Below are 23,763 nucleotides of genomic sequence, written 5' to 3' on the forward strand. Positions count from 1 at the left end.
AGCACTTGGCTGGAAGTACTAGGCTAGTTTCACTGGCAGAAGTATTTAACCTCAGTTGCTATTCAGGTTAGCAGTGTCATGCTTGGTGGTCACTGGTTAGTTCAAGAGCTTTTGTCTACACAAGTTCAGTCAACACTTAAGGCCTTTTTCTAAAAATGAGAAACAAGTGGCTATCGCCATGTTAATTCGCCTTTAGCCTTAGCTTTTCCATTTTTTGTTTGATGATATGAGGCTTAGATATGTCGCACCATTTGACTAGAAATGGTTAGTGCCAAATAACTTCTGAAAGTATCTTGCATTAAAAATGATCTGTCGTATGATAACTGGCCAAATTGTACAGGCAATGAAATGACGCCAATGTGCGAAATTTTAGTTTGCACGAACCGTCAGCTTTGCCGGAAGGGCCACTTGTATAGCTGGCAATGCATATGCATTGTGCTGTAGGCAAGGCCTTCCTGTTCAAGAAAATAGTTTGTGGTTGGGTGATGGGAACCATAGCTTTCACTCCTTGCACGGAGTTGGCGACAAGGAGTGTTGATAGCCATGTTGCTTCCTCGCCAGCCTAGTTGCCAACGTTTGCCGTGCCGTTTATGTGACCGTTGGCCGTGCCTGTAGATTCGGCAGCTATGGATAATGGCGCAGGTGGGTCAGTTGCCGCTCATCTTGACACAGTTCTGGAGTAGAGCCGCATTCATCAATTTTAGCGAGGTGGGGGAGCGCTTTGTTGCGAGCGTGATTGGCATACAAAAGAATGGGAACGCGAGCGCAGATGTTTGATGCAGTCATGGATGAGCTGCGTTAGATCACACCTTGATAAAGGAGTGGTGTGTGTCACGTAATCAGTGTTTCTGGACTGCTCACTGTGGGGGCATAGGTCCTCTCCGATTCTTGTACAATTGCCAAACAATCACCGGCAAGACCTCTGGGCTTGCAGATGCCATTCTATCGCATAGTGCTACACAAAGATCCCTGCTTTCTTTTTCTTTTTTTCTTTTTTTTGAAGATTTTAAGTTAATTGTTTACACTTCTGTCTGTCAGATGTCAAAGAAATTGACATCTGTATTGCTGGCCAGTTTGAGAGACAATACTAGCGAACAGTGGAAGCCACAGGGACGCATGCGCAACACCGGTGCTTCATACCTCAATTGATTACTCTAACACCATTGTTTCTAAACGATAGTGCAAACAACTTCCAGAAGCCTGAATATGCATCAAGTGGACCTCCTATACCTTCCGCCATTGAGCCCAAAAGAAGACGCCAGGGCTTAATGTTAGCTTCACTCCACGGGCATCACCGTATTGCAACATATTTTCTCACCAATTTGGGCAATGGCGTCATTTAAGCACGCTTGTGAAGCACCGAAGGATGCTCAACCATGGTTCACTCCTCGATGCATGTTCCTAATCTTGTGTGGCAAATGTGCTATGATACCTTTAAATAAAAATATGTCTAAGTATACAGCAAATACATGCCTCGGCTCATGCAAGTTATTCTTGATGGCAGTGTAGCTAACTGCACAAATTTAAGTGACCATGACAAAGAGAACACAAATTATGTTACCAGAACCGTGATACTATTATGAAGCACGCCGTAGTGGCCAGGGGACTCCGGAATCATTTTGATTGTCTTGGGGTTTTTTAATGCTCACCCTATACTTGGTACCAGAGTTCCATAAATTCTCCTTTTAACTCCTCGGAATGGTGAGAGTTGTACCAGTCCCACTCATGGAATAAAGCAATTCTATTTGTGCCTTGCGTGCATATATATATATATATATTAACTAAAATATATTCTGGAAGTCTGCGGATAGCAGTTTGTGAGACTGGATTAAACATGATTAGTGCTGAAAGTGAATTGAGTTGATTTTCACATAATTTTCTAATAGTTTGTGAACAATGTGCCGTTTAACATATCCCATATCATTAGTCAAACTGTTTTCCCATCCTGGTGTTCACAGCAGTAAATGTTGCTGTCATTACATTGCACATGATAAAGAATGCTTTATTAAAAGCATGAAGGGAGCATTAAGAACAATTTATACAGCAGTTAACAAATTCAGGGCTCTAAAGCGTGTATGTGGTCATGCATTACTATATAGAAGGACACATGTGCTGCATCTTTAAATAGTACCAAACAATACCTACTGCTGACCTGGCTAAAAAACTTTTGCTTTCTTACTTTCTGTCTTCCTTTCTTTTTCCTTTTTTTTTGCGAGCGATTGTGTTTACCAGAAAAGTCTGCCTATCTGAGCGATGCTGCGTGCTGTTCACTGTGATGTCCACTGTGGATGGGATAAAAGTTGTCACATTCTTGCATCAATTTTGTGTTTGATCATGTACAGTCAACAAAGTAAAGTATTCCAAAACTATTCGTATTTTCAAATGTAGTCTATTCAATTCGAAGACTTAATTAAGCGGTGACTATCCAATTAGAGGACCGAATTGAATAGGACAGCATTCAATTCGTTATTCGAAGCCTTCAAATGTTCGCACAATCCTACAAATAATGTTACATGCTATTATTTTCACTTTGATGACTAACATTTAAAACTGAAACACACTGATATGTTTTGCAGGATGCTGTTGTTTCACATTTGGCGGCATATTAAGAGGGAACCATTTCTTTGCTAGCACACCTCTCTGACCAGCTGTAATCGTGCCTTCCGGATACTCGACATTGTGCAAAAAAACGGAACGCATTCCAAATCGCCTTGGAATTGTGCAGGATGCATCATTTGTGTCCCCTTCATGTTGAAAGTCAAGCTAAATCGAATAATTCTTGACTACTAAAGGTTGCCTTCTTTAAGTGCATTTAAACCTTGCAACAGAAAAGTTTTTAGCTCTTAAGCAGAGCAGGATGTCTAGAATGTTGTGTTGTTGATAATCATACCGCAGGAGTGGTAGTCACCGAAACGTATAGATATACTAAAAGAGCCAGTATTAAGTAAAAAGATATATATATATAATAAATTGGCGAACATCCAGTTTAGTCTAATTGGCAAATTTACACGATTTGTAGCATCGCTGAAAGTCAACGTTTAGCTAGCGCTCAAGGGATATGTGCGCTTACCGTTTCAGCCCCATTCCGGAATCACGAGCTACCATTCCATTCCATCTTCTCGACGAGTACCGTTATTGCATAACCATTCCATTCCGGGTGTTTAAAAAGTGCGGAATGATTCTGGAATCCTTCCGATTCCGGAGTTGCCAGGCCGCAACTCTACCCGGTACAAAAGCGCTTTTGCATTTCGCCCACGTCGAAGTGCAGCTGGTAGTCGATCTCGCTACCTCGTGCTTAGCATCACGGTCCCACAGCCACCAATCCACCACGGCCAGATTGCGTGTCAGGAGTACTTCTCTTCTAAAAAAAAATATATTACGTAGAAGGCGTCGGGCGTAAGGCTGGCGCTCTTGACTGAGACTTGACTCCCCTGCGTCCAGCACCGCACTGAAATGCACGGTATGCTGCACCGCACGATCCCGCGCAAATTTCCCGCTGCACTTGGACGTATATCTGGGCTAAAATGGATGCGCGCTGGTCGGAGGAGTGAGAAACTTCGGGTAAAGCGATAGTTCGAATAAAGCGATTTCGTTGCACCTAATTACTGCATGCATAAATGCGAGCGAGACACTCGGTGCGGCAGCGTCTCGTTTACTTCCCGTAGTCAATACTCGGGATAAGCTCCCGGCGCGGTACGCATTGGGACTGCACCAGCGGCAGCATGGGCAGCCCCGCGGTGTGGAGCGCCGCGGCGACCCGCTGCTGCACTTCGACGGGGATCATGGTCCACGGTTCCAGGGTGGTGAACAGGATCTTGGACTTGCCGTCTGCGCGCACACGACGGACACGGTATGCAGATGACCGCGCACGAAGGCAGTTGTCGGATCATGCATATTAAAGGCCAACTGCAACGAAATTTTTGACCACACGAATAAGCCTATAGTTTAAGATAGTGTAGGTAATAAGGAACCTCCGTGCAAAGTTTGGCGTTTGAAATACTAGCGGAAGCGTCACGAAAAACTCTCCAAAATAGCCTTATCTGACGGCGATACCGAAAGAAGATGCCGCCATTACCGTTCGCCGGAAGTGAAGCATGTCCTAACGCACTGCGCCTCGGCGTGATCTCCGAGGTAAACCAAGGTCACACGCACGCTTGCTGTTGAGATATGTTCAATGTGCGCAGTGTGCCGGGGCGCGACCGCGGGGTTCGTTGCGCGGAGCGTGCGTTCGGTTGCGCCGCTCGAAGCCGGCGCGGCTGACGAACAACATGGCTGATCAGCAGCCGTGCGGCTTTCAAAGAATGCTCCAGTGATATCGTACCATTAATTTATATCACAAATTCAGCCAAAGTGAAATTTCGTTGCAGTTGGCCTCGGAGTGTTCAATCAGAGAAAAAAAAACATTAATTTGATTAAGCAAGTTAGTTTTGCAGAAATGAAAAAGAAAAGATGAAGGAAGAGGAGGAAGGCTCATAAATGAGCGTAGACCACTTTCTACAAGATCACGAAAATGCTCACTTGCTCTGCCAAGCGCTCTTCTTATTTCCTTTATTTCTTTTTTTTTTACTTTGTGTGTGTGGGGGCGTGGGGGGAGGCATTCTATCACTGTGATTTGCATCATAGCGTTTCCGTAGAGTACAGTGATTACTGGGAAAGGGAACATGTAACGCGCATCTACCTTGTGAACTTAAGAGCGCTGAAAAATTCGCACAAGCTTTGCGTTCCTTCATATTTCATCAAGCAATTCAAAGTGGCTGAATTTCGGACGCTTGGTGGGCTTTGGAACTAGCTGTCGTGGAGCGAACCTGAGGCGGCCGAGGAGGCTCCCTAGAACTTACTTTTCTTAAACCATGCTTCCTAAGGAATAGTAAGGGCGTTACGAACAGTTTTCCATTTGCACCTATACGGGGTGATCATATATAAGTTCTCTGGAATTTAAAAAAAAAATTGCCTGCTGCAGATAACGTAATTCTAGTCCTTGAGCTGAAGCATACATAGAGGCGGACATTACCTGCACGATAAATCGAAGCAATGTATATATTCAACTGTAATTTAAATAACCACCAATGAATTTCTTAATGCATTGCTTTGTGACACATATCGCAATTTACGAAGTGTAGCCGATGATGTTCCAAGACGTATTCACTTGGAATGAATTTCCAGTGACGCCAATTTGGAGATATCCGCCATCAAACCCGGCCTAATAATGCAGTGTTGTTCCACTTACGTTTTTAACTAAAGCCCACGTATTCCGTCCCACATTTTGGGAAACAAAATCTCGAAAGACGGTGTCATCCTGGAGATTCAGTTCAAGTGGATAAGCCTTGCAACCTTCAGAAGGGTTTGGGTGCGAGCTAGTTGAAATATTAACTTGCAACCTTAGTGGCTACGATTCGTAAATTGCAATATGTGCCATAGAGTAACCAATTAGGAAGTCAATTAGTGAATTTTTGTTATTTGGCTGAATATGTGTTGCAATTTCTCGTGCCAGTAATGTCAGCCTCTTCCAATAATCCAGCTCAAAGGCAGGAATTACGCTATCTGCCATAGGCGATTTTTAAAAATTCCTGCAATCCTGAAAATTATCACTCGGCTTATAGCCTCACTCACGGTAGGCACCTTGCCCATTACCTACAACGTTGTGCGGCGCGCGCCGCTCGGTTTAGGAACACAGATATTGCCGCTATTTGTCACTCTAAATAGTTGCCACTAGGGAGAGCGCGGAAGGAAGAGAGGGCATACTGCTTTACTGCATACTGCATACTGCACCAGGAGATTATGAAGGCACCCTTATTTTCGCTACCGAACCTACCTCTTTTGGTGGATACACTTGCGCGTATGCCAATGCAATCGCAGCTGTTACGATTGGCCTGCAGGGGTACCGACCTACAAAATTTCCCCGGCCCGCCGCAGCTGCGGGGGTGGCGAGCTTCGGAGAAGCTGCCTTGGAACCCTCTCCAGCCCGCTGCGGCGACTCGCTTTGTAAGGACGACAATGTTTACGAGCAATAAAAAAACCAACCAGCCCAAATGCGTACTCTTTTGCTGACGACAATGTGCCTCGTCAACAGCCCGTCGGCGCCGGCATGTCTAGACGCGGTCGGCGGACCAAGTATTGTTAGTGGATTCGCCGTCGCCTTCACGGTTTGTTTGGAGCGGGGGAACTCCTGGAAGGGGATGTTTTGCGGTGCGGTCTCGCGGGCCCCAGGAGTCGTCACAGTCAATGGACAGACGCGGCGGCCACTGACTGCGGGGTCAACCCTGGGATCAAGAGGCGTCTCTCGAGGGAAAACCCCTGTCTGCGAAACACTCTCGCCTCGATGTGTTCAGTGAAACCTTAGCGGAAGTGAGTGTGTAAACCCTACCCCTCAAAGGCGGGTCGGCTACGATGGCTTTGGACGCTCCCATTGGTCGAAGGTTGAACGGCCATTTTCTCTCACCTAGGGATCTAGGGACGACAGAGTGTTTTAAGCAGCCGTAGCGCGGCTGCTGGGTGTGCATTGTTTTTCAGTCATGCTAGACTGATGAACTGTAACGTTGTCCACCCTTCATGTAGATATTGTAAATACATCCCATATTCCTCGTTCTCGATCAGGACAAGTCCTTCCCTTCAACGACGTCCTCAGCGTGGATGAGTTGGACGACGGCATGGTCCAGCTACCATCATTTCATGCCCGACCCCAATCCTTACAACTAGCTGACAGCGGTGAGACGGACTTTGCGACGTGGTGCTGTGTTTGCGGTGAGTGTTTGGTTTTTGCTTTGACTCTCTAGGCTTCATTTTGTGGCTGTTCTGTTTAGAAAAGTAGGGAAGCTGGATTGTTGATTGTTAGCTAGGTTGTGTTTACCTAGGTATGTTTAGCGAGCAGAACCAAGGCAGTGAAGCAGCAATCATGGAGTTAAAGGCACTGCTCAGAGACGACTTGTGGGGTACTATCAACGGTAGATTCCGAATTACTCGCAAATAGCAAGTCCTTTAACGGACGCCCTCAGAAAGGGAGCATCGAATAGCGTGCACTGGGTTAAGGACAAAGAGAACGCTTTCCGAGGTTTGGAAACGCTTTTGGTTTCTCGTCCTGTGCTTCGCGTGCCAGACTACAAAAAAGAATTCATAGTGCAGTGCGACACAAGTGACAGGGGTATGGGCGTGGTACTTAGTCAGGTCGGCGACGATAATGAGGAACATCTTATACTCTATGCCAGCCGTAAACTAACTGTAAGAGAGGAAACCTACAGCGCTTCAGAGAAGGAATGTGCTTGTTTAGTTTGGGTAGCCCAGAAGTTGTCGTGTTACTTGTACGGAGCGAGGTTGATCTTCGAGACCGACCACTGTCCTCTGACGTGGCTCAATCAAATGCCACACAAAAATGGCCGCTTGCTCCGATGGAGCCTCACTCTCCAAGATTACAACTTCTCTGTTAGAAATTAGAAAGGAAAGATGCATATGAATATGGATGGTTTGAGCAGGCTAATTTGAATTCTGCATTTAGTGATCCAGCCTAAATTTTGGGGTTATTGTCAATTTTGTTAAGCCAAGAAGATTCCCTTCATTTAGCAGGACTCCCTCCATGATTGCCCAATTTGTCAGCACGGAATTCCTTCCAAATTGGCGTAGCGAAATGCAGCATTTGTTGTTTCTGCACTTATGTTTTCTTTGAAGCCTAGAAGGTCTAAAGTGAGATCAAAGACACGTAATCTCGGCGCGGAACCGTGTTGTGGGGTTCGCTTTGCAGTTGCCTGTCCTTGTTGGATTTTTTGGGGCGGTGTCATCATTTCAAAGCTGGTCGCTGCAAGCCAAGGCACCCCCCCCCCCTCCTTACCACCAGCCATTCTCTTCCTGCCCAGCGGTTACTAGCACTGGCCAGTCGAGGTTTTCCGGGCCATGGAGGAGCTGTTGAGATCGGCCTGCAGTGGTACCGACCTACAACATTTTCCCAGCCTGCCGCTGCTGCGGGGGTGGCGAGCTTCGAAGAAGCGACCTTGGAACCCTCCCCAGCCCGCTGCGGCGACTCGCTTTGTAAGGACGACAATGCGCCTCGTCAACACGTCAACAACCCGTGGGCGCCGGCGTGTCTAGACGCGGTCGGCAGACCAAGTATTGTTAGTGGATTCACCGTCGCCTTCACGGTTTCTTTGGAGCGGAGGAATTCCTGGAAGGGGATGTTTTGCGGTGTGGTCTCACAGGCCCCAGAAGTCACCACAGTCAATGGACACATGCGGCGGCCACTGACTGCGGAGTCAACTCTGGGATCAAGAGGCGCCTCTCGGTGCAAGACCCCAGTCAGCGAGAACCCTCTCACCTCGATGTTTTCAGTGAAACCTGTGCTGAAGTGAGTGTGTAAACCCTCCCCCTCAAAGGCGGGTCGGCTACGATGGCTTTGGACGCTCCCATTGGTCGAAGGTTGAACGGCCGTTTTCCCTCACCTCGGGATACAGGGACGACAGAGTGTTTTTAAGCAGCCGTTGCGCGGCTGCTGGGTGCGCATTCTCTTTCAGTCATGCTAAGCTGATGAACTGTAACCTTCTCCACCCTTCATGCAGATATTGTAAATAAATCCCATATTCCTCGTTCTCGATGAGAGCAAGTCCTTCCCTTCGACAACGTCCTCAGCGTGGATGAGTTGGACGACGGCATGGGGCAGCTACCATCTATTTCATGCCCGACCCCAACCCTTACACAGCATCTTCGCCATAGCTGTACACCCCCAAAACGAGTAGATCAGATACCCTGCCTTGCAAAGGGAAGGTTCTTTTCGAAAGGACCGCAATCCACTGGTTCTTTGCGAGCCATCACTTCTAGCAGGTGCAATTCAGCCGCTTGCGGGGACTTCTCGCGCTTACCGCGCGGACACCGAGAACCCGCACGCCTCACCATGACCCAGCGCATATTGCGCAATATTTGCCTAAAGAGGAATTTCGGAGCGGTCTACATGAACACGCGGTGAGTGAGGCAAGTGGCAGCCGGCGTGCAGTTTCCGGAACGTCAGGCGCTGAAAGCACAGGGGAACGAGGCCTACCATTTTTCTTACCGTTTTTGGAACACACGTGAACGAGGGCCCAGGACTCGTTGTCGGTGTCCAGTATCTGCTGAAAGAACCTTCCTGCAACAAAAAGTAGTAGAATGTTAGCGCGCACTGTTTGGCGTGCCTCCCCCCCCTCTCTTTCCATTTTGTTTAATGCGTTAGCATTCTCAGGGTCTCTATGTATTTTATTTAGTTTCTATCTATGTATATATTTATGTATATGTCTGTACCTAACGGTTTTCCCGCCTACCTACGTCACTTTGTAGTTAGTGGTGGAATGGGTAGCGCATTGCGCAACTGCGCTTAGGTAACAGAGTTCGAAACCGGCCATCTGACCACCTTGGGTCGCTGAGTGCCCCAATGTGTACATACGTACCGCTCTTCAACGAACATCTTTCACGCCTACATGGGTCACTGTAGACGCGTGGCTGGGAAGGCACCGCTGCTCGACGAAACTCTTTGGCGTCGAGTTGAACCACTGGGTATGTGCCGCAGTGCCACTCGGTCTGTGCTGGTCTTCAATGAACCTCTTTGATGCCAACTAGGATTACTGGGTACGGACCAGTAGGTGTGTGCCGCTTTTCAATGAACGCCTTTGATGCCAACTTGGGTAGCTAGGTATAGGAACGTGCCGCTCTACGATGACGAATAAGATCCCTTAAATTTCTCCAATCCTGAGTGGAATCGAAGCAACATCACAAGGGATCAATGACAGAAGTGCGGTGCATTAGCAGGCCGCGGTACAAGTGCACTGGGTATGCGCCTCTTTTCAATGAACGCATCTCAGGTCAACGCATTAGCGAGATGCATCATGAATGCACTCGGTATATGTGCCGCTCTTCAATGAACCTCTCGCCAACTGGGTATGTGCCACTGAGTGTGCAGCAATAGAGGGATCTATTTTCAGCGTTGGCAGGCATCGGCGCGCCACGCTTCTCGTCTCGGAGGCAACGCGCGGAGTTTGCGGCAGTACCACTAGGTGGCTCAGAGTGTCCAGAAGGAAGCGAGAAAGAGAACCCTGTTTGTTACATCGTTTCTCAGGCGCCATGCTTTTCTGTGCAGGCTTCGCGGTGGTGGCGCTAGATGGCACCGAGTGTTTTTAGGGAAGCGCGAAAGATGAGTCCCGCTTCCGTAAAGACCTCACACGTATAGCTCGTTTCGACGGTGGAAATACGTTGTACCGCTATATTGATTTGATTCGTCGGATCAATATTATTGATTCGTCGACATTCATCGTGGGATGGGTTCTGCCGCAATTTCTTTTAAATGAAAATGTGGTCATCGATGTAATTATACGGGTGTACTAAGGAAGCAAAGCTCGCGTATGTCAAAAGACCGATATATATGTGTCAAAAAACTGGAATACTGGAGACGCAGACCTCAGTAGCGCTATGTCGACACATTTTGGTGTATGGTCAGTTCCGTAGCTTTGTCGTATATTATATTGCAACATCTGCCGTCTGTACTCTGTATCGCGGTTATAAACAATAAACAAAATGCAGACGAGCTGTTATGCCACGGTCGTACATATAGGTAACGTTGTAGACCAGGTGACAGCTGCATTAAGCAGCGGTAGACCATTATGTCATAATACACAGATGATGTAGGGAAGTCACGTGGATGTCGATATATAATCATCAGGCACATGTGCGCGCCTGTGTGGGAAGTTGAACCACGTTGCGTGTAGGTGAACAAGTGTGAACATGTGAACATGCGGAATGTGTGTGCATGTGAACACTGCGTAGGTGTGTGTGTGCAGCTGAATCTATTTTTCAGAAGCTTTATATAGGTGGGTCGATATCTGCATGTGCATTTCAGTCTTGACGTGACCACTCAAGGACAGCGCCCTACACGAGCGTACATTCACGATCTTGTAACGATCCTGAAAGCGAACCGTTCGCTGGCTCTCGCGTGATTGGTTAGAATTGCACTTTCGTCATCAAAAGAGTGATTGCGAACAATCACCAGACGGGCAAGCAAACGGCCCGCTTTCTGAACCATTACGAGATCGTACCTATTTGAGAAACATCGACGCTTTACTATATCGGGCTCGTACTGTGTGCCCTTCACGGCCAGCACTGCAGAGCCAGACGCTGTGCTTCGATCAAGACGCGGTGATTTGACTTGATTTCATTCCCCTATATAGATATGCCGCATACCTAGTTATAGAGGATTCTCCAAGGATGGAATGGTAAAGGACCCCTCGCGGAAAGCTCGCCACGACCGCGCACGCGTGTCCCGCGATGACCTCCGGGTTAAGGCAGCGTGCACGCGCTTTCAACAACGCTCGCCGTCAAATCCCAGAGTCCGTAGTCCAGCATACCCTGCTTCAAGATGTATGGCGATGCAGCCAGCGTGTGTCGGCGTGTCTGCCGCCGCTCGCAAGCTACATGGTGCCTCGTATTTCTAAGGAGCTTAATATCGTTGGCTGCAGGTGTCCAGGAATTCTTCCAATAGTCCTGTCAGTGTTTTGCAGGAGTACCAGACGGTTCTTCGCAAGACCAGGTGGGATTGTCCCAACGTGTACATGCAGTCAGGAGATGGGGGTTCATTGCTGATGTTACATTTTAATTCAGTTAGCGTAATCAAAGTCACTAGATTCTGGCCTTTTATTCTTCTTGGATTGCATGGTAGACGTATTCGTTTTCTGTGGCACAAAAGCAACTTGAGCCATTAATCGTTCTGATGAAAATCAGTATTACGGCAGATGAGTTATTCCACCTGAATGTAGCATGAAGCTACAAAGACCCATAAGCTTTTCACAGAAATAAAGCCTCGCAGCTGAAAAATTCGTGTTTTGCTTTTAAAAGGATACAGTTTACATGGCGCTCGGGCCGACAGAATAGTTCTGGAATGCATTTCTTAAGACTTACCATTTGCTCACAATTTTTTTTTAAATAAATCGGAAAGGTTCAAATTTCCGGCTCGTACGTTTGGCGTAGAGTGACCCATACGCATTCCGATTCCTCGTGTGAGTAGTGTTCGCCTTTTTTTAGTAATCTAGCTCAAGCACTAAAATTGTGCCAATTTCCATAAACGAGTCTTTTATTTGTTATAATTCAAAATTAAACAAGACATCCTGTATAAGCTTCTAGTGCGATAATCACTCGCTGTAAACGTATAACCTCCCTATTCTTCTGTCCTCGGTATTATGTTGCTTCAGATACTTCATTAGACACCTGTGTTCTCATTACTTGATTGCAGTTAAAAAAGAAAAAAAAAGAAAAGTGAAGCCATTCCGGGAAACGCTGAAAACAAGCTCTGATGGGAGAAAAATGCTGTCCGACTCAGAGGGGAGGCGAATACGAGTGAAATTTGTGAAATTAGTTTCAATTGTGAGAGACATCCCATTCTCTTTCTTTCTTTCTTTCTTTCTTTCTTTCTTTCTTTCTTTCTTTCTTTCTTTCTTTCTTTCTTTCTTTCTTTCTTTCTTTCTTTCCTTCTTTCTTTCTTTCTTTCTTTCTTTCTTTCTTCAGTTTCACTGAGTGATAACTGCATTTTGATTGCTTTTTTTAAGCGGCACCATGACTTATGAACATATGTCCATGTTCCCTTCCATTAAGAACACTTCAAAGTGAACACATCTCATTGCAAAGACTAAGATTCTCTTGGGAAAGCACCGCAGACGTACAACGCTGGAATGGGTGAGCCGCAAAAACTTTTCGAGATATCGGTCCCTAAATTTTGATTAAAAATGCATTGGCGTTGCAGTTATTTTTTTCTCGGAGTGCATGGGGAACGCTTATCGGTAACTAACTCGGCGCACATTTTCGGAATAAATATCTTGAAAGCCGTGTTACATTCTGGATTTCTTCGAAGCAGATATGACTTAAATACTGCTCGGCGTTATTTATTTACTTACTTATTTACTCACTCACTTACTTAACTTACTGAATCACTCACTCACTCACTTACTTAACTTACTGAGTCACTCACTCACTCACTCACTCACTCACTCACTCACTCACTCACTAACTCACTCACTCACTCACTCACTCACTCACTCACTCACTCACTCACTCACTCACTCACTCACTCACTCACTCACTCACTCACTCACTCACTCACTTAACCCACTCACTCTCAGTGCCCGAAGGCCCTGAGAGTACATATATGTGAATACTCACCCACATAGAGAGTCTCAATTGACATGCACCCACGCGTGCGCACCCGCGGAGGCTGCATTTCAACGGGGGCGAAATTAAAAAAAAAAAAATAACTCGTGTACTCAGATTTAAGTGTACGTTAAGTAATCCCAGGTTGCCAAAAATAATCCGGGCTATACCTCATTACGGCGTCCCTCATAATCAGATCACGCACACGTGCACACGCTATGCATCAGTACGTAGAACCGCTCTTTCTACCACCGCGCTAACAAATTCACTACGAATCGGCATATATTAGAACACTGCAATATCTTGCACTACAACGTGACCTGGTAATATATGTGGGACGTCGAAATCAAAAGGAGACTGTTTGTCTCACCGTCTCTTTGCAGGTACTGCACGTCCTGATCGATGAAGAAGTTGTACTGCCTCTTCTTCGTTAGCACTCCGCCGTATCTAAAGAAAAAGAAAACGAAAGGAAAGCGGTAATATTTTATTCCTTCAGGAAGCATACCAGGAATGGCACCACTCTATTGCGTCGTGAAGCCGCGTTCTTCTGTAGTGTCAGTTGAGAAAACGCGGACATTCAACCTGCGCTTTGTCAAGTTTAGTCTACCGCTGCTGCTTACTCAGCTTTCCTTTCGGCGATATTTAGTTCCACGTAACTTGCGTGTCGCTGATTATGACGCTGCAACGTAAGCGGAATTTCGCACGCGTTGGAAGAGGGTGCTCGGGAGACGGAGCAATAGCCGGCATACGTTTAATTATAACGCTAACTATATAGGTCCGCCTGTAGTGTTGTTGTCTTTTACTGACAGGGAATATCCTGCTGCTTCTTTCGACATATTGTAAAAGGTGCATCGCCGAGCATGATATACCGGTTCAATAGTTACACGGGACGAAGCAAGGCAAAAAAGAAGGGGAGAAAACGGGTCACGTGTGTATCTTGTGCAGCTGATTCTGCGGCCTCCACTGCAAACTTCCTTCGTCGCGATTTTGTCCGTGTTAGCTATAATTACGCTTCTTGGAAGGCTGCACATTCCGTGACTGAGCGTCCGTGCCCATGTGCTTTGCTTAACCACTTTACTCGTGCGCCCTGGACCCCACCTTGGACGCCAGATGAAGCGACGTGGCTTCCTCCGCGGGGATCGAGGTATAGTGCTCACGTACCAGGAAGAGGCAGCAGTGATTGACGCGAACAAAACCACTACTCAATAAATAAACTTCACAAAACGAAACGAACTGCGCGCGCAACGAACGAATCGAACATTAATCGGCAAACTTGTCTACTCCGCCTGCAACAATCGTCGAACGCAAAGCCTATATTACTCGTGCACTCCGAGGCGCCTCCCGCGCGCGCTCTTGGCCCGCAGCAATCGTTTTCCTGGCAATTCCTTGCACTGCGCTTTGAAGATTCGGCCGCGCTCGATACCAGGTGCACAGGACATCACGTGATCCGTGAGCTGTCACCATTGATGAAACATCGTCATGTGGCGCCGGCCATTCCACCATTCCAATCGGCCGAGGCTAGAACTGTGCAATGACTTGTATTTTTTTTTTAAACATCCCAGTGCAACACTGGAGGGTCACCGTGTAGTGGAGGTGTCCCGGCTAAGTTCAACTTTGGATAAAGATAAAAGGTGCGAGGGGAAAGCAGAGAGGGGGAGGCTTACCCTTCGAGTCGATACCACATCATAGTGTTTCGTCGCGGGTAGTAGGCCCTTACGTTGCACTGCGGGATGGGTGGGTTGGTGGCGATCTCGAGCCAGAGCTTGCCTGCGAGCTGTCACCACGACGCGCATGGCATCAGTCCCTCGATGAAACAGACTTGTTCGAAATGCGCACGTCACATTCAATGTGTTTCGCTCGTACTTTGAATATATATAATGTCGGTGCGTCTGCGCGAGTCTTCCCTGTACCAAAATATTGCTTCGTTGGGCGTGTGCGACCATCTCAGATGCAGAGTATGCGCTGAACCAACAAAAATAGAACTCGGGTGACTCCTTCTGCGGGAGTAACGCTGTGTCCTCTATAGTATTCACCAAGATTTCGGAGAGGTCTCGTACCCAGGCGATGAAGTATGCGTTCAATGCAATGAAAGTTATTCAACTGTTGACGGGCAAACCATATATTTACGCATATTTTACAAGACCCGTATCCGTATGCTACTACCCGATATATCGCCGCTTACGTATACGTAAATCTGACGACGTAACAAAGTGTCATTTTATATGGCCTCAGCGGGATATTCAAGATTATAGTTTAAGATTCAAGTTTGTTTTTTAAGAGTGTATGCGCTTCGGGGAACACATTGGCATGAGAGGCAATTACGACCGTGCAAGATAGTGCCAGATATGCAACCGTATCTTTCTTTAAATGGTAGTGCTTGTTTATTAACGTAACCTATGCGTTATACGTAAGTCACTATATGCGGCATTTCTGTCAGATATGTACATATACGCACCGCTGACCAGTCCACTTGGGCCGCAGTTTGTAGCACAGGACAGCGTCCAGAAGCGGCTAGCACACACAGTGCCAGAAAAACCGATGCTACCGGCAGCATACGCAAATCCCGGAGACTCTTAACGAGAGAGAGGAAAAAAATAAGAAAGAAGACGCTTGAAGATATAAATGCAAATCCAAAGGACTCGCGCATCGTGCAGAGCGCACAAATCTTTGCGCGAACGTTCTGCTATATCTGAGGCAATTTTTTTTTCGCGATACACGAGGTCTCTTCAAACATTACTTTGTGTACTGTCCGCTGCTTCCGACGCATACCTCTCTGCATGTTGCGCCGGCCCTGCTGTTTACCATGCGTTGACATATCAGGTGACATACTTGATATTGAGGCAGAATGTGACATTTGAACTCTAAGAATTGGTATCCTTTATATATATATATATCTTATGTGTATTTGTATAGAATACATTGAAACAGTAATTTTGGAGCTTTTAGTCATTGTTTGGTATGTTTATTATTGTTATACAGTGCATAAACCTATTTTGCGTGATATTGCTGTTCTAAGAAAAAGGCAAAAGAAAGAAAAATAAATAGTTTAGTTGCACGGTGCTGTGTACATTGTGTGAACCATGATTTGTGCACTGCAGGTACAGGAGCACCCATCAAGTGCTCCGCGAATTCAGCTCCTGTACCTTTCTTGAAATATATTGCGAAGAACTCAATAGATGAAATCAAATCAAATCGTACCGGGACACCAGGGGTCGAATTCACGAAGCTTCTCGTTCGTAAATGTTCTTTACCGTTTGGCAGGGCGCCTTTTAAGATGTTATGCCCCGCATCCCGATTGGCTGACACCTGTTCTTGCGAAGAGTTCTAGCGCGACAGCACTTTTGTGAATGCCGGCCACAATGTAACGCCGATGCTGATTTCGCCGTCGTATGAACACCACTCTGGAACTCCCCTATTTCTCTGTAATACAACGCGCAATGTATTCAGATGCATTATTTTTCTTGATGTATATCAAGAAAGGTATATAAATTAAGGTATATAGTTGAGCTAGTTCCGCTCAGCATGTAGTACGGCAGCACGACATGGTTACAGGTGGTGTTCGGCGTACAGAACAGGAGAGGGGGAGCTGCAGTCTTAGGTGAGGAGGCAAGAGCCGCAAGAATGCAGCGCGAGCGAGGAGGAAAGAGCGCCACCATGCAGGCAAGAGCGTACGAACATCTCCAAAGAGTTGCGTGGAGCGCAGAGGTTTCTGCACAAAAGGGCCGACTGGTTTGGTGAGCAGCGGGGGGGGGGGGGGGGGGGGGGGGAAGACTGAAAAAGCCACTCATGAGCACACCCCATTGAAAATTTCGGCTACACACTAGAAGATTTACAACGCTCTTGAAGGAGCCTTCTACTGCAACATTTTTCAAATAGTATAGTAGCCGACGTAGAAGGAAATGAAATTTGATGCCGTGGCGCAAGGAGGAGAGCTGAGGAAAGACACGTTCCCTTTGCCACGGTTACAGCGCTTACTGGCCAGTGGCGACATAAGCGACGTTCACCTTGTGTTTCTACCGTGTCAGACATTGAGGGATTTTAAAAAAGAGAGATGAAAAAGAGACTAGGATGGATCATTGAAAGTCTATCAACCGTGCGATCATATCCCGGTAGGCTTCCGGTGTGTGCACAGCGGCGTTCAGCGGCTCAGCCGGTTCAGCGCACTCTACTCCGAGAAGACAACTGGCGTGCCAGCAACGTGCGGCTTCCGCACTGGCACGTTGCAGTGACTACGATAAATGTATAAGTAGCAGTAAACGATCAAAGTTGCGCAAGCACATTGAAAGAATTTTAAATGTACACAGGGATATTGCGAAAGGACCCTGGAATAAGTGCGCATCGATTAGAACCTGCCGGAAACCAAACACACTGGGGACGAGCACGCCGAGCGCAGGATCACGTGTTGGGCCAACTTTTGGAGGAACGGGAGAGAGAAAAAAGTGAAGGGGACCGCTACACGGGGAATTGGCTCGCGAAGGCTAGCTGCGCGACATCAGGCTCCGTCCTGCATGGTTTCTTTCCTTTCTTCATGTCGTTGGAGCCTAGGGTCTTCCTCATAAGCCCCGCCTCCTTTTAGTTCATAGCTAGTTGCCCGTCCCTGCGTTTAGCGTCGGCGTCCCTCGGCGTCGTGCATCGGTGTAACCGAGTGAACGAGCACAGTGAAGGATGAAAGAACGAACGTGGAGCGCAGCGAGGGATGAAATACGGCCATAGCGAAGAGAGCGAGGAGGAAAGCGGAGGAGGAGGGTATGGCGAAATCGCGAGAAGAAAAGCGTGCTGCCGCGCGAGACTGCCTCTTCGGCGACGACTGATACGAGATGGCGCCAGAGTAGCACGCCGTCGTCTGTTCACCGATGGCACGCGGCGAGCGCGTCCACCTATACCATCTACCATTGTATATTTTATTTATTTACATGTAGACGGGCACAAGGGTACTTTGGTCTTAAGGTCGGCGACGTTGGCTTGTGTATTATTTATTTACATGTAGACGGGCATAGCCAGACTTTACAGAAATGTTTCCATATGTGTGTAGGTCCGGGAAGTGCGCACGCCATTGCCTAGTAAGATTGCTAATATAGAGGAGGTGGCGGGTGTTGCCGAGCCCATGGCCGTTTACCCCATGGGCAGGATGTTTCGAACCGAAAAACGCGACAAAGCGGAGCCGACAAACGCTTCACTTGCCGGTCGCCACCGTTGTCGCCCCCGCGGTGTCGTGAAGCTGAACAAAGGATAAAAAGGCGCGCTCCGGCAGCGCTCCTTGTGAGGCTGATGGGCAGATGTGAGTCGCGTGTCTCAGGCGGTCTTAGTCACGTGGAGTAGGCCTCCGCCTATTTTCAAGCAATTGCACGGCGCTTTCTCCAGTGTGCAGCTTGCTCGAGTGCATGGGCTGGGTAAAGAGTGGATTAAAAAAAATGAAGGGGGAATGCTTTTCCTGGCTTTTGTTGATATACTTTATTCATACTGCTTCTTTTTTGTTAGTTTGTGTTTGCTTGGAAGTGAGGCCACAAAAATAAGGAGTGGCTAGAGGGAAACGGGAAAGAGCGAAAGGAACCAACAGGAGAAGCCGAAAGAAAACTTTTGAGCTGATTTGAGCTAACCGTCGGTTCGTGACTGTTGTGTGCTTGTGAAACCGCTTGTGATTGGTAGATTTCTCAAGGCCTACGCTGCCGAAGGGCGGAGAGGTGGAATTCGTATGTGAATCGAATTGCTTAATTCGAGAAGTCCGGTTTCTGTTTAGGGGAGAGAGCTGGAGTCGATCACTCCGCAATCTGTTGGTGAAATGTATATATCTAAATAAAGCTGTACACAACGGAGGATTTGCTACGAGTCTGTTTGCAACGTGTAGCCTGACAACGAACGGTAAATTGCGGGCCAGGAGCCCAGACCGAGAAGGGTGGCATAAGGAGCGGCGGACAGGCAACAGCAGCCTGAACTCGATACCAAACGCAACTCATATATGGAAACAAAGCGCTGCATGAGCGGAGGTCTGTCTGCGACGGCTGCTGCATGAATCGCGCCTACGCGTCACTCACGCGTTTCCTCTCGCGATATCCCGATTAGCGAGGCAGTCGCGCCACACTTCGCCCCGTTTTTAATGTGCCACGCTAGACATATTGTCCACGCCAGCCAATATATTAAGCTGCGCTCAAATTTCTCATTAGGGCTGTCGTAATCGTCCGTGAATGTTTTATTTTTTTCTTTCTTTCCCTTATTTCTTTTGCTGAGCGGCGCATTTCCAGAGGAGATTTTGTGAGCTTCGCGTTTGTTCAACAGCAAAGAAGAGGACCACAGGAAGAACTACAATGTTCCGACTGACTTCATGTCCTTCGGTGATCAGGACAGAAAAGCCCACCCACGCGCGCAGCACTTCAAGTCAGCGGGACAAATAGGGAAGTAAATGCCCTTACCGCGGCTGCACTTATGATTGCCTCTGTGTGAGTTTGAGATGAAGAGCATGAAATTGAGAGTGGAACAGAATCCGGTCGGGCAGGGTTGTCATACGATGAAATAAAACAAGACACCCACTACTAAATGTTTGGTAAGGTCAACGTCCGGCTCTCACACAGGAGCCTCGTTCACAAATGAGACTAAGATCGATAAAAAATGTCGCTTAATTACGTCGATTAAAATCCAGTGTCTATTGTGGTTTGAATATGAAGCGACTCTGTAGATAAAGACGCACATTTAGATTCTTACGAAATAGCCCGTTCGCGATTCCAGTTAATTCCAGTTAAAATGGCGTCTAGAATAAACACGTGTGTTCGGACCCGCTTTCCATCATTGTGTTTAATCTACGATAAGGCACGTGTGATTGCGAATGCAAAGAACCAAAACATGCGTCATTATCTAGGGTCGCTTCATATTCAAACCATTACGGACACCCTTAATCGAAACGATGGAAATTTGCCACCTGTGTACGCCAGGTATCCCGGACACGTTAAACGGCTGTTTTAGCGCTTTTAGTCTCACTTATGAACAAGTCTCGCGTGTGGAAACGAAAATGTTAGCCTTACCGAAGCTTTTGTTGTCGGTGTCTTGATTTATTACATCAAGAAAGAAAGACGCAAGAAGAAAAGAAATACTGGAAAGTTAACCAGAGCAAAAATCCGTTTTGCTACCCTACATTTGGGAGAGGGGAGGGGAGCAGTTCGGGATGTAGCAAGACATGCTTCATATACATTGATACTTATGTCCACTCATGAAAGCTGTCACTGACGCAATATGAAAGTCAACTGACGATTCACGCAGCACAGTTCTTTTCTTCGAAGTTAATGTACAAAACTCTTGATTAAGATTTTAAGTTGGTGCCCTGCCCTAGCTTTGAATTGTCGTATGTTTTCAAAGCTCAATCAGCACTTGTAGGTGGACTGGAAGTCGAAATTATACTTCCAACAGCAGTTTGTGCAGATATTGTGCAGTCTTAAGAGAGAGAGAGAGGAAAGGAAGGATACCCTGCACGTGGAGAGGAGGAGCAAACAAAAGAGAGAAGAGACCGAAGTTCAAATCGGTGATGAACATTATACAGGGCGCAGCGTGTCTTGAATCCGCTGAATGCCATTTCCATCAAGTATACTGCAAAAGCGATCAGAATCGCGTCAGAAGTGCTCGTACGGCTTTAATTATTAAGCCATATATCGTAAAATGCCAACAAACAGAGACACCAATGACAACATAGGGAAAATTACTTGTACCTACCGATCGAATTAACGAAATGATAAATTGATGAAGAATGAAAATTGATGAAAAAACAGCTGGCCGCAGGAGGGGGAACGATCCCGTGTATTCGCAGTACGCGTGCGATGCTCTTACCATTTAAGATGCCGCGGCGCCGTTTTCCGATCCACTTTCTGGAGTATTTGTGTGTGTTTTTTTACTACTATGACCAGTGGCGTAACAAGAGGGGGGGGCCGGGGGCCCCGGGTGCAAGGGGCCAGAGAGGGGGGGGGGGGGTTGTTGTCATATACGTCTGAAGACACCCCTCTTTCCGCCGGCTACACCTGCAGGGGGGAGGGGGGGGGGGTTACAGAAGACCTATGGTCCCCGGGTGCCAGACGACCTAGCTACGCCACTGACTATGACTAACCCTGCGAGTGTTAGCCAGTGCCCCCCCCCTCCCCCACTCCCCTCACAAACTTTGGCGGTGGGCGTGGAACATACTTTCTGCCGCAGGCGTCACGAGTACGCGATCTTTTTTAGTAAGATACTAAGCCATTATTTAATAAGCTTTAGTGAGACTTATGGGCTGATGAGAAGTAAAACCAGGTTACACGGACCTTGAAATGTTGAAACAGCGAACGATACTGACTTTCTTTGTTACACTATTGTCTTCACGAGAAATCGAGCGCGGAAATGCAAGAGGTTCTTTCTTCTTTACGTTTCTGGCAGTATACGACTGATACCGTTGCAGTCTTTTTTTGTATACGTCGGGCTGTTGAAGAAGAAACACAAAAATTTTTGCGTCGGTATACTGTGAGCATTCATGTGCACGTACGCACACACACTACAAACATTATAGACGCACCGGAGATCGAACGGAGCTCCTGAATGCATACTCACCCGCGCGTCAGACGGTGGCATAGTGCTCTGCAAGGCACTTCACCCTCACGGTTGGCCTGTACGTTGAATCAACGCAGACAGAAGAGAGGCAATGGTGCGAGGAATACTGCGCGCACTCAGCCGACCGAACAGCTTAGCTGCTAGAGCTGCGCGAGCAAAGTATCAGCTGCTTTTTTTTTCTTGTTTTTTTTTCTATTTCCTTTTTCTGTAGTGAGGTGGCAGAACGCAGGCGAAAAAGCGGGGGAAGGTCTAGGGGATGAGCGCTCGCAAACATATGTACCCCAGGGGCCGGGCCAGCAGGTCGCGATGTCTCCGTTCGTCTTTTCACAGTGTCTGCCATGGTCACGAATACCTACAGCCTTTCTTCTTAAAGCGTTCCGAAAGAAGCACTAAGCTGCTCTTTTAAGCCTGCCTCTGCTGAATCGTTCTTTTCTCAAAGCGTATTTTATTTTCTTTTTCCATTTATGTTCGAAAATACGGCACACGCTGTTGCCAAGGAGCACGACAGGCTGCACACGCCTTTACATCTGGCCGCTTGCCCCCCCCCCCCCTCAAGTAATCTTTTCTTTTTGTTTTTTCCCACCACATTTATAATTGCTGCGGTTGTCGTTGTCATCGTCGTCGTTCCTGTGACAGAAGGGAAGATGTTTTCCACATCTGTGGCCATAGGAGCCGACTACGGCAGGGGAGGGGGGGAGGCGCTCTTGGGCCTGAGCCCCCTCCAAAGTTTTCCGTAACCGAAATGAGGCCAAACAGGATTCACTCGAAATCAGATTCCATAGCAATCATGCGGAGCAGTGCTTATACTCGGACTCAAAGAACATAAAAGAAAGAAAAAGAGGCTGTAGTTCCGCCGGAAAGGCGACTCATTATTAGTGACAGCGAGGTATAAAACAGTGACACCAAGGAAAATTCTTACCGTATAAATCTGTGCAAAGGCCGCACCTCCAACTTGACAGTCAATATTTTAAAAAATCCAAGCGAGAAGCAATCGCGTTCGGTGCTCTGATTCCGATCACGCTCTGCAGCGAATTTTCGCGCGCAGCGTACGTTCGCGCGTCGTTGGTAGATGGCGAATAGAGGCGATCGCGGACGTTTACGGTGGATTTCATACGCGTAGTTGGAAAAATTAGGCAAGATAGCACAGTAGCATATATGGCTCGTCAAAATCGCGACAAAAGGTGCATGCCCTTACACGAGTCTATACGTTAGCTATATCGACCTTATAGATTGTAGTAAAGATTCACTTACTAATTAAAATACCAAGGATAGTGTAACGCACGCATCATGTAAACCTGCAAATATCTCACTGCATGACCACGAGCACCCGCAGTCAAAACGCTGGCGTTATTAAAAACGCCGGCAGAGGGGGCGAATGTTTCGTACAGCCGCGCGATTCACCGCGGCTCCAGACACTACATTCATGATCATCCTCAGCCTATGTTTAAGTCCACTAGAAGACTCTGTCAGCGATAACTCTACTTACCACTCTCTTTTAGACTACGCGATCTGCAACACTAGGGGCGCGGAAAGACAGCCCCTGAAGGAAGACACTACGCTTGAAGTTATCAGCCATTCCCTGCTCGCCCTTTTTCATTGCACCCATCCATACCAAAAATTATATATGGCCCGCGGGCCGTGTAAACGTCAGCTGCGCAGTTATTCGCAGCTACGGCAGGGATAAAGGAGAAGACGCGTGCTCTCCTTCCCAAGCGCGAGTTGGATCATGTGGCCTCCAAAGCGCGCGGGAAAATAATGCACATCAAGCCGCCATCCTTTTCGCGGCTCGCTGTTACGTGCTTCTTCTCGCGTTCACGACGTACGGGTCGCTCATTCGTATGGCTTCTGGAATTTATACGAAACATCACGGCGACGACGCGAAATCAATCGAGAGAAAAAAACATGCGCCGAGCTCGCTCCTATACCGCGGCTGGTGGTGGTAATGCAATATGCACCACCTAAAGACATGGCATGAGTACCAACGACAAATTCAACACAAGTCTCGTCGCTTATCGGTACTTCGCCAAAACCCTTTGTTACGCTGAGAAGGAAGCGTATTTTCCACCGTAT

The 23,763-nt window shown here is 47.3% G+C and overlaps 1 protein-coding gene across 1 annotated transcript; it reads right to left on the reverse strand.

Annotated features, from left to right (window-relative positions):
* Positions 1–3,585: 3,585 nt before the first annotated feature.
* Positions 3,586–21,943, reverse strand: LOC135910714 (uncharacterized). Its single transcript, XM_065442757.2, has 6 exons — positions 21,694–21,943; positions 15,593–15,709; positions 14,802–14,911; positions 13,508–13,584; positions 9,029–9,100; positions 3,586–3,828 (listed from the first exon to the last, which is right to left on the reverse strand). Exons 1-6 carry the CDS (start codon positions 21,712–21,714, stop codon positions 3,653–3,655), a joined length of 573 nt encoding a protein of 190 aa, XP_065298829.1. The 5' UTR covers positions 21,715–21,943; the 3' UTR covers positions 3,586–3,652.
* Between the last annotated feature and the right edge of the window lie 1,820 nt (positions 21,944–23,763).

The sequence above is a fragment of the Dermacentor albipictus genome, chromosome 2 (assembly GCF_038994185.2).
Source record: "Dermacentor albipictus isolate Rhodes 1998 colony chromosome 2, USDA_Dalb.pri_finalv2, whole genome shotgun sequence".
Lineage (NCBI taxonomy): Eukaryota > Metazoa > Arthropoda > Arachnida > Ixodida > Ixodidae > Dermacentor > Dermacentor albipictus.